Raw genomic sequence first — 13,743 nt, 5'->3', positions numbered from 1 at the left:
AATGGCACTTTCAAAAACATCTTCATTAGTGACTGGTCTGGATTAGATACTCGAGTTCTGCAATGCAGTATTTGGTTAGGATTAGAGTTTTGCTAACTGAGTCAAGCTTGCATTTGCTTTGAATTGACAGTTGTAAAAGTTCATTTACTGACTTATTCCAGGTGAACCAACGGAATGTTCCTGGAATTGACAGTGCATATTTGGCAATGGACACTGAAGAGGGAGTGGAAGTTGTATGGAATGAAGTCCAGTTCTCAGAACGAAAAAACTTCAAACTACAAGAGGTGAAAATAAAGTTTTTAATTCTTTGATATGAGCTATTAATAACTTTTATTTGGTTGACTTCATAATAATTAAGATGATAAGATGATGACAAACATTTTATTTCCTTATAAGAAGTATGATATTTCAACTGTTCCTTGACAGCACCATTCAAGGATTTGAGCAATTTATTTTTAGTATGCCTTCCCTCCACTATATTCCCTATGCTGAGAAAAAATCAAATTTATTTTGATCCTTTCTAATTAATGTATTCTGATTTTCAGGATAAGGTTAAAGCTGTCTTTGACAATCTCATCCAGCTGGAACATCTGAACATAGTGAAATTTCACAAGTACTGGGCAGATGTGAAAGAAAATAAAGCTAGGGTAAGCTTCCTGTTGTCAATTATTTTATCAGACTGTCATGTATGCTAGAATTACAGAATAACTGAATTATTAAACATTTTTATGAAATGCGATCGTAGTAAATGTTAACTTGTTTGTCTTTAAGGAATGTTTGTTTTTGATATTGCTGAATGTACCTAGATATTTGATAAGTGTGAAATATTTGGGGGAAATTCAACTGATTTATATTCTTCAGAGTTGCAAACTGAATTAGAGGGATGGTAGCAGAATGAATTGTGTGTGCATCAATTCAGTAGATATTTTCAATATATTTGACACAGGACAATATTTTGTTCCTTCAGGTTATATTTATAACAGAATACATGTCATCAGGAAGCTTAAAACAATTCTTGAAAAAAACAAAGAAAAACCACAAAACAATGAATGAAAAGGTATGTTGTACATTGCCACTGGTACGACTCGGGCAAGGTTAATATATGGAATGATAACGTTTTTGACATACAATGCTAGCAAGGAGCGTCGCCAGCAAAACCACCTGCCTTTAACCTTCAGTCACATTTACCGTTACCCAGTCCTCCAACCACCTGGGAGTTAATATTAACAAAAAAATAATTGGACAAGTCATGTAATTATTTTAACTAAGAGCAAGTCAAAAGCTGGGTATCCTATGGCAAGTGGTTCGCTTTCTAATTGTCCAAGCATCTGATGCGCACACGGAGACACGGGGAGACACGCACATACCACACCCCCCCCCCCCCTGCATGTTGACTGCAATATACTGTTAACAAAATGCACTGTTACTCGAAGCTATTTCAAGAGTGCCTACCAGAAACCCATTTAGAAAAGAACAACACACTTTGGGAAACACCACTGCCAATCCTTTACTAATCACTTTACAATTATATTCCCATTTCGTCATCACTAGATAGAAACCCTGGAACTCCTTATCCTCAAACCTGAAATCATCATCCGTTCAAAGTAGCTTGCTTTTTCTTTTCAAGGGCAATTGGGGATAGACAATAATTGTTGGTCTTTAATGTTACCATGCATCAGTCCAACATGAGTAAGTAAACCTCCCAATAATTTTAATATTCCTCCCTTTAATAAGGAATTGTTGTTATTCCACATTGAATGGTTCCTGGAAGAATCACTCAATAGTATAGGTTCCGTTTTTAAGCTTGGTTGGGCACTTCAATGTCATTTGCCAAGGGTGGATCAGTGGCATAATCACAAGCTAGTCAAGTCTTGAACGCTGTTATTAGGTTTTATCTATAACATTTTATAAGTAGAAGCTCCTTAACTTCATTCTCACAGTTCTCTCAACAAAACCTAGAGTCATAGAGTGATAGTGTGGGAGTAGGTCCTTCGGCCCAAACTGCCCACACCGGCCAACGTGTCCCAGTTGCACTAGTCTCACCTGCCTGCGCTTGGGCCATATCCCTCCAAACCTGTCCCATCCATGTACCTGTCTAACTGTTCCTTCAATGATGGGATAGTCCCAGCCTCAACTACCTCCTCTGGCAGCTTGTTCCATACACCCACCACCCTTTGTGTGAAAAAGTTACCCCTTGGATTCCTATTAAATCTTTTCATCTTGAACCTATGTCCTCTGGTCCTCGATTCCCCTACTGGGCAAGAGACTCTATGCACCAACCTGATCTATTCCCCTCATGATTTTGTACACTTGATAACCCCAATAAACTTGCATATATCAGTTTTTATGTGCTTGTTAACATGTAGGTAGCTGATTATTACGATTAGAGATAGTTATTGTCCTTAGCGTAAGTTTGTATAATCAGTTTAGATAGTGCTTTGGGCTTGGTTTTCTTGATTGAGCGCTTATCCTGGTGTTATAACACAAGTACTTTGTATTGTAATTATGATGTGAAACCTGTTTTGAAATCTCGTCTTTCTCTTGTCCTGATGCATCCCTGAATACCAACGAGTGCTATGGTTTAGTAAATCAGAGTGATAACATGCTTTTTCTGCAAATAATTATCTAAACTGCTAAAAAGTGGCAATATTAGCTTTGATTCAAGGATTGCTTCATGCTTTAACCAGAAATGGGAAAAGGTGTATTTCACATCAGTTAGCTAAACTTTTTTTAAGGTTCATGTTTGACTAACTTTGCTTATTTCTATGTAGGCCTGGAAGAGATGGTGCACACAGATTTTGTCTGCCTTGAGGTAAGAAGTCTGTTCTGGATGCATGCCCAGCCTGTCAAGAACGGATATCAAATAGATAATGTTTAAAAAATATTTAAACTATTGTTCTTTTAAAGAAACTTAAACATTATGCAAATGTTCCACTTTCCTAAGTTATAGCTCTCACATTGTAAGAAAATGGTCCTTTTGTATGGTACCATTGTGCTGATTTTATAATGACTTGGTTTAGTAAAATTCTGTGCATATTCAAAGTAACCAAAAGCTTGGAGTTTTTCTCTTTAACCAGCTACCTCCATTCCTGTGATCCTCCCATCATCCATGGCAATCTGACTTGTGATACAATATTCATCCAGCATAATGGACTTATAAAAATTGGGTCTGGTAAGTATCAGAAACTAACTTGCAATATATTGAATCCATTTTGAAATATGAAAGACAATTGAGAAAATTGAAATTTTGATTTGGTTCATCGAGTCCGTCTTTGAAAAAAATTGTAGATTATTATTTTTGTTTGGCCAGGTTAACAATGCAAACAAAAAATATTACTCTTGCCCTTTCTCATCAGCACTGTTTAATGTTTCATTATTTTATGCTAACGGAAAATTACAGATCATTTCTATCAATAAATGGCAACATTTGGTTTTTGAGAAGTCGTTGAAGGAACTAGCCATAACAATACCTTGTCATCTAGGTGGTATACTTGAGAGCATGCGTGTGTCTGCAAACATTGGCCATGCTTGTGTGGACCAAATCAATGTTAGTAGATTGTACTTGGCCACCTAACTGGAAGCATTGCGTTTAGACTAATCAAACATCTAATGTCAATGTTCATAGTCAACTCCATTTTCCTCATTTTATTGACTCAACCTTTTCCCTTTTCCTCGTATTTGATTTTCAATACCTCTTGTTTTCTCATTTCTTTGTTCATCATCTGGTTTACTTAGGGTTAGATTTTGGGTGCAAAGTTTTAAATTTGTGCTACATTTACTTTCTGTCTCCTGCCCCCCTTTTCAAATTCAAAATATGATGACTAATTTTTATCTTGCTGTTATTGTAGAGATACAAGTAATGCAATGTTGATTGAGCACTAGCTGGAATTTAATATCATTATTGTTTGGATTAAAATTTAATTTTGTATGTTGATAGAGATGTTCTTTGCCTAGAAGGAGCATGTAAAGAAAATGACTGACTATTGCAGTGCAATAAAACTCATGGTTTGATTAATAAATTAGGTTATTGTCTCAATGATCTGTGTGAGGACAACCATTGACATTTTTAATTTGCTGTATTTTGTATGTACAGTTCAATCAGGACACGATTATAATGGGAGTGAGTGAAAATGGTGCATTGCATTTTATGCATGGCTAAATTATGCATTTGTGCATGTTCCAGATTGCTTTGGGCTTCGAGGAAAATTCATAATAATATTGTCCATTTCAACTTCAAAGTTAGCAATGCTGTGAATAAATCACTCTTTATGGCTGTTTTTTTTTCAAACTTGACCTTTGGCAGCTATTTGGTGTTTTATCTGTTACCACTTAACTATAGACAGCATCTGAGTGGCTTGCTTTGTTGAATGAAGTACACCAGAAGTCTGTTTCTTTATGTGATATTTAAAATTGCAAATATTATAGTTTTGTCACTGAAATAATTTTAATTGAGCCCTCCTAAATTCAGACAAGGAAATTGACATTGGAAGTCAAGAGTTCAATATTATACTACCAATGTGGGTAACAGATGAGCTGTTTCTTTACCATTACCTCTTTGTTTTCCATTACTCCCAACTTGAAATATACCCTATTCAATGTAGGAAAAAAAATCAGAGGTTTAAATGATTATTTGCCCTTTTACTGGACCAAGCCAAGTGAGTAATTTTCTCAATCTATAGCCTATTCTCTTCCTATTTATGGGTTATCCAGTTTTAATGTTAATGTGATGCAGTATTTCTAATAGCACAGCTGTTCGATAGGTAAAGCTTGCAAATTTGACGTTTGGCATCTGGAATATTGTTAGTGAAGTGAGATGGCTTTTTGTATAGATTGTGTTTCAAAATGGTCCAGATTAATTCCATTCAAAAATACTGCAATGAGAATAAGGTTAAGAGTTGAGATAAAAGAAACCAATTTTTTCCATTATGTATATCTAGGAAAGTAAAACTTAAAAACCAAGTGACACAGAAATGCGGGCTATCTATTTTAAGTTATCAAGTTCAATGTATCGAAGTACTGATTTAAATGTCTCTGTCCCTTCATATCACCTTCGGTTAAGTGTAGGCTAGAAATTGGTGTATTAATGACCAAATGGAAGCAACAAAAACACGGTTTGCTTGGATTTTTTGATGCAAAGAATATAGTTGTAGGATCATTTTGATGTCTGTTACTATACAATTGTCAAGTTTAGCCTTTTACACATAATCATTGGAATTTTCTGTTGAAAATTAATTTCCCTTAAAATTTGATTTGTTCCCCATTACAACGGCACAATGGCGCAGCGGTAGAGTTGCTGCCTTCCAGCATCAGCTGGTGATGTTCCTTTTAAATTGTGTTAGACAATTTTTAGGTTGGCTTAGATTGTAGGATTAAGGGTAATTCACTGCTCAAAAAAATACGCAAGAGAACGACAAGTGGCGATTGGAATGTAAGAACAGAAAGAAAGTTGTTTTTTTGGCCACTTCACCATTCCAATAGATCATAGTTGATTTTGGGTTTTTTCTGGCACTATCTCTTGTTAATTCTGTTAATATTGTTTGCCAATTTATCTTATTGCTACCTTCAGCTCTGTCTGGACCACTTATTTTGTTGATTCTTTTTGTCTTAAAGGAATATATATTGTAAATATTAATTAGATGTTAGCCGTGTTTCTTTTATCATGATCATTTAATGTAATTTTCCAGTCTTCTATTGATAACTCAAACCTTATGTCTTTGTACTGTAACTTGCTTAGACTTAAAGACTCAAGCAATTGATTCAAATTACAATCAATTTGATAAATCCATCATATTGAGATCACTCTCCACAAAGGCCCCTTAACTATGAGATCATCAATTAGAAGTCAAAAGAGACTGCAGCTGCTGGAATCTGGAGCAAAAAACAACACATGAACAGTTCTACAAGTCAGGCAACAAGTGTGGAGGCAAAAAGGTGTACATTGTCATTTTAGTTTGAAGCTCTACATCAGGACTGGGGGAAAGGGTAAAAATGCCATCTCATAGCAATTTGAGGGAGGGGTAGGCGGAAGCTGGTCGGTGACAGTTGGAACAAAATTAGGAAGGGATGATGGGCAGATGGATCCAATTGGTCAAGATGGGGAATGGTGAACAAAGAAGAAAACTGTGGACGGGTGAGTGTATGTATTTGTGGGAAGACCACCAGGAATGTAGGTTATCTGGAAAAATAAAAAAATCAGTGTTCTTACTGTTGGATTGTAAGCTACAAAATGCAATATTAGATCTCCCTAGTAGGATCCAATATGTTGCCTGAGGAAACTTTGTTGAACACCCAAATTGCATCCCATCTAAGCCCTTAACACTTTGGCAGCACCAGTCAATATTAGGAAAGTTAAAATCTCCAAACAGGACCACCTGATTATTTTTGTAACTTTCTGCAATCTTTCTACATATTTGTTCCTGTAATTCCCATTGACTATTTGGGTGTTCTATACTATAATCTCAGTGAAGTGATCATCCCTTTTCTTATTTCTCTGATTTGCCCATGTTATTTTACCTGGAATTCCTTACTTGAATTATTCCAGACACGCTTATACTCGTGCCACAATGCAGAAATGGCCCTGACACAAGGAATTTGATCCAGGAAAAGTAATATTGTCCTCTGATGTGGTGGTGAGAGTGGAAATTGAATCTGAAAAGAGCAGTGTTAAGTGTACTTGGCCCTCCACTTTTGATTGACAGAGGGCAATTTCATTTTTTAGTTCATTTGATCTCACTAATTTGTTGTGCAGGTGCCGAGGTTGAAGACTGAGATTGCCATCAGCAGAAGTCAAGCAGGGTATTCCTCTGCTCGGTGATTTCTTTTTAGATCTTTCCCATATAGCAGTTACTATTCCCTTTGGTATTAAGATCTTTCCTAAAGTGTGATGTCCAGAAATTAACTGCAACTGATGCTTTATTTTTAACCAATAATTTGTGTAACATTTATCTTTATACATGAGATCATATAATTTTTTGAGCAGCAGGATCAACAGCTAACTACGTTCCTCCAATGCCCAGGTCTCTCTTACTGAACCTAAGTAGAAATAATTTGGTTTTGATTAATAATTTTGTAGCCCTCACTCAAGAATTTTAAACTCTTAAAGTTCTAGCATTGTCAGATAAGTCTAGTTTCTCAGGGGATGGATCATATTCTAAACCATTCAAAGAGTCACTTTTTTTTGTCAACTGAATGTTTTGCTTACTTTTCGTGTACTTTTCTCAGTAGCTCAATAAAGACATCAATGTCCTTGCACACAGTCTTTGCATACAGATTGACCTCCTTTGAAGCTTGGGTATTTCTAAATGTGTGCAAGATTACCACCAGTATTTTAACCAAACAGAGTTTCAGTTAACCAAATGTCAGACAAACGTGCCACTGCATGTTCAGCCAGATGACTCGCAGGTTGCCACTGCACATTTAAATAACCACATCCTCACTCATAAAAAAATTTCAACTGAATTGAGAAGATTCTCTGCCTATAACGATGAGACTCAAGTTCTGTTAGTAATTTAAGACTGGTTCATCAATCGTAACCCATCAAACTACCCAGCCCCAAGTAGGGCATAGGAGGTAGAAACATAGAAAATAAGTGCAGGAGGAGGCCATTCGGCCCTTTGAGCCAGCACCGCCATTCATTGTGATCATAGCTGACCATCCACAATCAGTAACCTGTGCCCAACATCTCCCCATATCCCTTGATTCCACAATCCCCCAGAGCTCTATCTAACTCTCTCTTAAATTCATCCAGTGATTTGGCCTCCACTACCCTCTGTGGCAGAGAATTCCACAAATTCACAACTCTCTGTGTGAAAAAGTCCCTTCCCACCTCAGTTTTAAATGGCCACCCCTTTATTCTAAGACTGTGGGCCCTGGTTCTGGGCTCCCCCAACATTGGGAACATTTTTCCTGCATCTAGCTTGTCCAACCCCTATGTAATTTTATATGTCTCTATAAAATCCCCTCTCATCCTTCTAAACTCCAGTGAATACAAGCCTAATCTTTTCAATGTTTCCTCATATGACAGTCCCGCCATCCCAGGGATGAATCTCGTGAACCTACTCTGCGCTGCCTCAATTACAAGGATGTCCTTTCTCAAATTAGGAGACCAAAACTGTACACAATACTCCAGATGTGGTCTTACCAGGGCCCTATACAACTGCAGAACAACCTCTTTACTCCTATACTGAAATCCTCTTGTTATAAAGGTCAACATGCCATCAGCTTTCTTCACTGCCTGCTGCACCTGCACGCCAACTTCCAGTGACTGGTGTACAAGGACACCCAGGTTTCGCTGCACTTCCCCCTTACCTAACCTGACCCCATTGCGATAATAACCTGCCTCCTTGTTTTTGCCACCAAAGTGGATAACCTCGCATTTATCTACATTATACTGCATCTGCCATGCAATTATTAAATTTAATTGGAAATTATCGTGAATTACCTGTCCCCACAATTTCTGTGCACTTTGTACAATCACTATGTTGAACTTGTTTGCTGGAGATTTTGACTTCTGAGATCAATTCCATCAAAATAAATTACATATATCACTTCATATTCTTAACTGGTCAATTTAAATCTGTGTGTGCTGGTCTGACTGGAAGCTAAGATTTCAGGAACACAGAGGATTTTTATGTGTGACTCAAGGTTGTGATAATCTGCTTGGAATAGAAATTGGGAGCATTCATTGGAGTTATAAAACCTGCAATCCATGTGTCATTAACTTTCACAGCAAGATTGTCTCTATCTTTATAAAGGAGTTTTGGTACTCCATTCCTTTAATCCTGATAAAATTGGTACAATTTCTACAATATCTACCTGCCCCTCATAGTCCACAAAAGCTGTACAAGTATCTTGGTAAAATTGTTCCACTACTGGGACACCGCCCATTCATTGATTTGTAATGGACTAGGATAGAGTGGATGTGGAGAGGATGTTTCCAGTAGTGGGAGAGTCAAGAACTAGAGGTCATAGCCTCAGAATTAAAGGACGTTCTTTTATGAAGGAGATGAGGAGGAATTTCTTTAGAAAGACACAAAGCTGGAGTAACTTAGCTGGACAGGCAGCATCTCTGGAGAGAAGGACTGGGTGATGTTTTGGGTCGAGACCCTTAATCAGAGCGTGGTGAATCTGGAATTCTTTGCCACAGAAGGCTGTGGAGGCAAAGTCATTGGATATATTTAAGGCAGAGATAGATTCTTGATTAGTATGGGTGTCAGAGGTTATGAGGAGAATGGGGTTAGGAGGGAGAGATAGATTAGTCATGATTGAATGGCGTCCATAGGCCAAATGGCCTAATTCTACTCCTATCAATTATGATCTTATGATAAATCCATCAGTTGAAAAGGTTTGACATCACCAAACAGTATGTTCATAGAAATATAGAAAATAGGTGCAAGTGTAGGCCATTTGGCCCTTTGAGCCAGCACCACCATTCAATATGATCATCCAAAATCAGTACCCCGTTCATGCTTTCTCTTCATATCCCTTGATTCTATTAGCCCCAAGAGCTATATCTAACTCTTAAATACATCCAGTGAATTGGCCTCCACTGCCTTCTGTGGCAGAGAATTGCTCAGATTCACAACTCTCTGGGTGAAAAGGTTTTTGCTTATCTCAGTCCTAAATGGCCTACCCCTTATTCTTAAACTGTGAGCCCTGGTTCTGGACTCTCCCAACATCAGGATAATTTTTCCTGCATCTAGCCTGTCCAATCCCTAAAGAATTTTATATGTTTCTATAACATCTGGTCTCATCCTTCTAAAGTCCAGTGAGTATAAGCCCAGTCGATCCATTCTTTCATCATATGTCAGTCCCGCCAACCTGGGAATTAACCTGGTGAACCTACACTGCACTCCCGCAATAGCAAGAATGTCCTTCCTCAAATTAGGAGACCAAAACTCCAGGTGTAGTCTCACCAGGGCCCTGGACAACTGCAGTAGGAGCTCCCTGCTCCTGTACTCAAATCCTTTCGCTATGAAGACCAACGTGCCATTTGTTTTCGTAACTGCCTTATTTATTTTTTCAATTATGGTTGATCTCAAATTTCCATCGTGCAAATGGTTCCATCTCTTTTTCCCAGAGATTCTTGCCAGATCATTCAGCATTGTGTTATTATTCTTCTATTAGTAGATAAAAGATTTATTATCCATCCAGCATAATGCTTGCACAATTGAAAACAATATGATCTACATACATTTAATTGTGGTCAACATGGCTTGCTTTATGACTTTTTTGCTAGATGGTGGAAGGTTTTGGTTTTCTCCCGCTCCTGACTTTTCATGGATTCTGTTTAAGAGCATCTATCAATCCAGAGATTATCAAAAAAAAAGGAAAAATAATTGAACATTGCTTTAACTATACCTTTATGTATTACTATACTGGTTCTTGGGATTTTGTTTCTATTAATACCTGAGATCTAGACATCACATGCATTACTATATATGCAAATGTGTTGGTCAACTGGCTTCTTGAATTGCTGTACTCGTGTGCATGTACTCCAAGGAGTGATTAGGTAGAAAATTCTTGTCTTTTGGCCTACTGATGAAGGAAAGCTAATTATATTTTTAAGTAGATTTGGTGTGTGACTTGGGATCGTACAAATAGCACTCCAATTTCCTCTTTGTATCGATTAGGAGGAATAATTGAAGAAGCCTTGTCACTTGCTGCAGTTTTCCTGCAGATGGTGTACACTATAGCTATGGTTCGTTGATGGCTGAAAGAATGAATGTTTGTGCTGAAAGATGGAATCCCTCTTGAGTAAGGTGATTTATGATGTTGCTGTAGGTCCAACAACTTACAATATCCTGCTGCAAGCTGCTAGATTTCTCTAACATGAAGAGAATTGAGAGGGTGTCCTTGGGATGAAGAGAAGTCTCATCTCCATAGGACAAGGTAGGATCATCGGACAAGGATAATGTAGAGAAATTGTTGAAAGTAGGTTACTATCTCCTTTCTTTTGGTTCTTTACATGCTGCATAGCTTGTGTGGCAGTGCTGGTCATTGCGACTTTAAAAGTGGTTGATATGGAGCCACTCTTGGACTTTATATTTCCCATCCAGACTTTATCCTGTCTTTGTTATCCTCAATGCTGCTCTCAAGTATCGTTGAACATGGAATATGACTTGTTAGTTGAATGAGGAGAATTGTGTTTGCTAGAGATTTCATGAGAATGGGATGAATCTTGGCAACTTCTCGGGGCAGTTCCTTAATAACTCTCCCAATTGTCCCTTGATCTTTCAGAGCATTTGTCCTTCCAGTGGGACAGAATGTATGGAGGGATTATTGGAAGAGTAGCAATGTAAAATTATTGTTTGTCCTATTTAGTCATGTTTGTCTACAGTGTTTGTCTACAGAACTAACTAGGCTGCTTAACACTATCACATCAAATTACTTTGTCTTCACCATTTTGGTCTTGTCTTATTAGTTTCACACACCTTAATGGCTTGTTAAATCACTGAATGGAGAGTTAAGTTAGCCACGTATTGGAGCCTCAGCAGGGAGTCCCTGGACTTGGGTATTTGAACGATTGGGTTTCATCCTACCCTGGAGATGCGTGCAAAAATCAAGACTGGCGGTGTCCCCTTTCTCACACCCCAGGTGAGCATAAGAGATCTCAAGGAGAGGTGAAGGGGCTTTTCCTGTGGAATTAAAAAATATTTTTTTAGCTTCTCGATCGTCTAAGAGTATGAGAGATGACATTGTTGACCCCTCTGCATATTTAAATATCTTAATTTTTAGTTTGTCATTGTATTGTAGGGATTAGAATGAGAATTAAACTTTTTCATTATCTCTAGCTTTGGGAGCTTCAATTAGTTATTGTGGCTTGTGTGCTTGGTGGACTTAGAGTGAGCTAAGTTTCTTTTACCTAGATGTGGAAACCATTTGAATGATCTTGCATCTGGGAATACATTTCAATCCTTTCAACCATAACCAATAAGCGAGTTCGGTACCTCGACTGCGCATGCCCAGGTCATAGGTCATGCGCGATAAACATTCTCCGGCTGAGCTGCTGCGTGTATACAGACCTATGAAAGCAGTATTTTCTTATCTTGAAGAAACAAAACTGGAAAATATGGATGAAAAGCAGGTCTGTATACATGCAGCAGCTCAGCCGGCGAGAATGTTTATCACGAATGACCTATGACCGGGGCATGCGCAGTCGAGATACCGAACTCGCTTATTTTGCATTGATATCAAAGTTGAAATGAGAAACCTAGAGGACAATATCTTCCTATTGGCTCATCAGTAAGCTAATGCTTGCTTTTAGGTTGGTAATGTTAAAAAAAAGTCAATAGAGCCAATTTACATGTTTACCCAAGAACAATTGAGTCTTTTTCTTGGCTCTATCTTGTATGTTTCAGGAGAGATTATCCAAGCCCAACAATTCTAGACACCCACTTCTCGTGCTTCCTCAGGAGGAGGCTATTCTGTCCATCGTGTTCATAATGGCTCAAAACAATCTCATCTCTTTTCCACTTATTTCTTGCAGCCTATTCTCTTGCAAATGCCGATCAATTCCACTTTGATTATCCAACACTAAGGAATTATTTACAGTAGCTATTTAACCAGCCAACAGCACATTGTTGGGATGTGTGAGGAAAGCAAACATGTGGGGTGAACCCTTGTCATGGAGAATGTGGAAATTCCATATTGTTCCAGCAGTAAGGATGGAATCCAAAATGCTGGAACTGGGTAACAGCAGCACTACCTGAGGCACTACTGTACTGTCTTTAAAGATAGTTCCAATTGCAATTCTACATTTTATTTAATTCTATCTTGTATAGAAAGATGTCATTAAGCAATTTCCTCATTCTTCCATCGGGAATATTTTTAAAATCTGGGTATGTTTATTGTTTCTCATATTTTGAGAGATGATGCCGGCGGGTGGACAGATACATGGATAGGAATGATTTTGAGAAATATGGAAAATATGCAGGCAAATGGGACAAGCCCAGAATGCCGACGGTGGGCATGGACAAAGTGGGCTGAAGGGCCTATTTCCATGCTGTCTCGTGCTCCAACTTGATTTGTTGTAATTTCTGATCATTCATCAGTCCAAATGACAGTCAAATGTGTGGCTTTGCCCATCCAAAAAAAACATTTCAGGCTTGCACATGCTCACAGCAGTTTATGACAATTTCTGGAGTTCTATTCCAGTTCTCTAAAGTTGCATGGTTCTAGATGTGGGCGTGAGAAATATCTATTTTCAAAATATTAGAATTCATTGCTACTGTCAAGTCATTGGTAGGTGCTGGCCATATAAAAAATAAAAAGATTTTCACACAATAGTATCTGTCGGATTTCACATTCGGGTTGTCAATGCCTGAAATATAAACCTACTTTCCACATAGAAAATTACCCGATACTTTTGAAACTATAAAACACTAACATTTCTGTGCATATTCATTTGCTAAAAAACATGTCATCAATGATTCTCCCTCAATGGCTAAATATTGTCTCTTCTCCATTTTCTTTATAATTAAATTTTAGTAGCAAGGTAAAACTTATTTGATATGGAATTAATCTCCTTTTGATCCAGATTATTGCGGTAAGTAATACTCGTCCTGCCTACTAGGGCTCAAAATCATGAAGAACATTGAAGAAAAAGTAAGCTAGACTAGATTATTGAACTAAATTCATGAATTTCAGACTCCTTGTCCTGTTCCTATCTTTCCCTTTTGCCCTCCTTCTCAGTGTCCTTTTTGCCTTTTCTTCCTCCCACTCCTTCCCATCTCCCTTCATCTA

The 13,743-nt window shown here is 37.8% G+C and overlaps 1 protein-coding gene across 2 annotated transcripts in view; it reads left to right on the top strand.

Annotated features, from left to right (window-relative positions):
* LOC144596719 (nuclear receptor-binding protein-like) overlaps nucleotides 1-13,743 on the top strand; it is an 82,070-nt gene that overhangs the window by 20,367 nt on the left and 47,960 nt on the right. The window contains exons 2-7 of one of the 2 annotated variants that reach the window (XM_078405441.1): nucleotides 162-284; nucleotides 546-647; nucleotides 968-1,057; nucleotides 2,772-2,812; nucleotides 3,078-3,172; nucleotides 4,094-4,120. In XM_078405441.1, coding sequence (XP_078261567.1) covers nucleotides 162-284; nucleotides 546-647; nucleotides 968-1,057; nucleotides 2,772-2,812; nucleotides 3,078-3,172; nucleotides 4,094-4,120 — 478 coding nt within the window. The remainder of the gene's footprint in view (nucleotides 1-161; nucleotides 285-545; nucleotides 648-967; nucleotides 1,058-2,771; nucleotides 2,813-3,077; nucleotides 3,173-4,093; nucleotides 4,121-13,743) is intronic. The other variant, XM_078405442.1, reaches the window with a different exon arrangement.

This window comes from Rhinoraja longicauda, chromosome 9 (genome assembly GCF_053455715.1).
Source record: "Rhinoraja longicauda isolate Sanriku21f chromosome 9, sRhiLon1.1, whole genome shotgun sequence".
Classification (NCBI taxonomy): domain Eukaryota; kingdom Metazoa; phylum Chordata; class Chondrichthyes; order Rajiformes; family Arhynchobatidae; genus Rhinoraja; species Rhinoraja longicauda.
The sequence above is the reverse complement of the archived record's forward strand: the minus strand, read 5'-3'. Positions and strand labels throughout refer to the sequence as shown.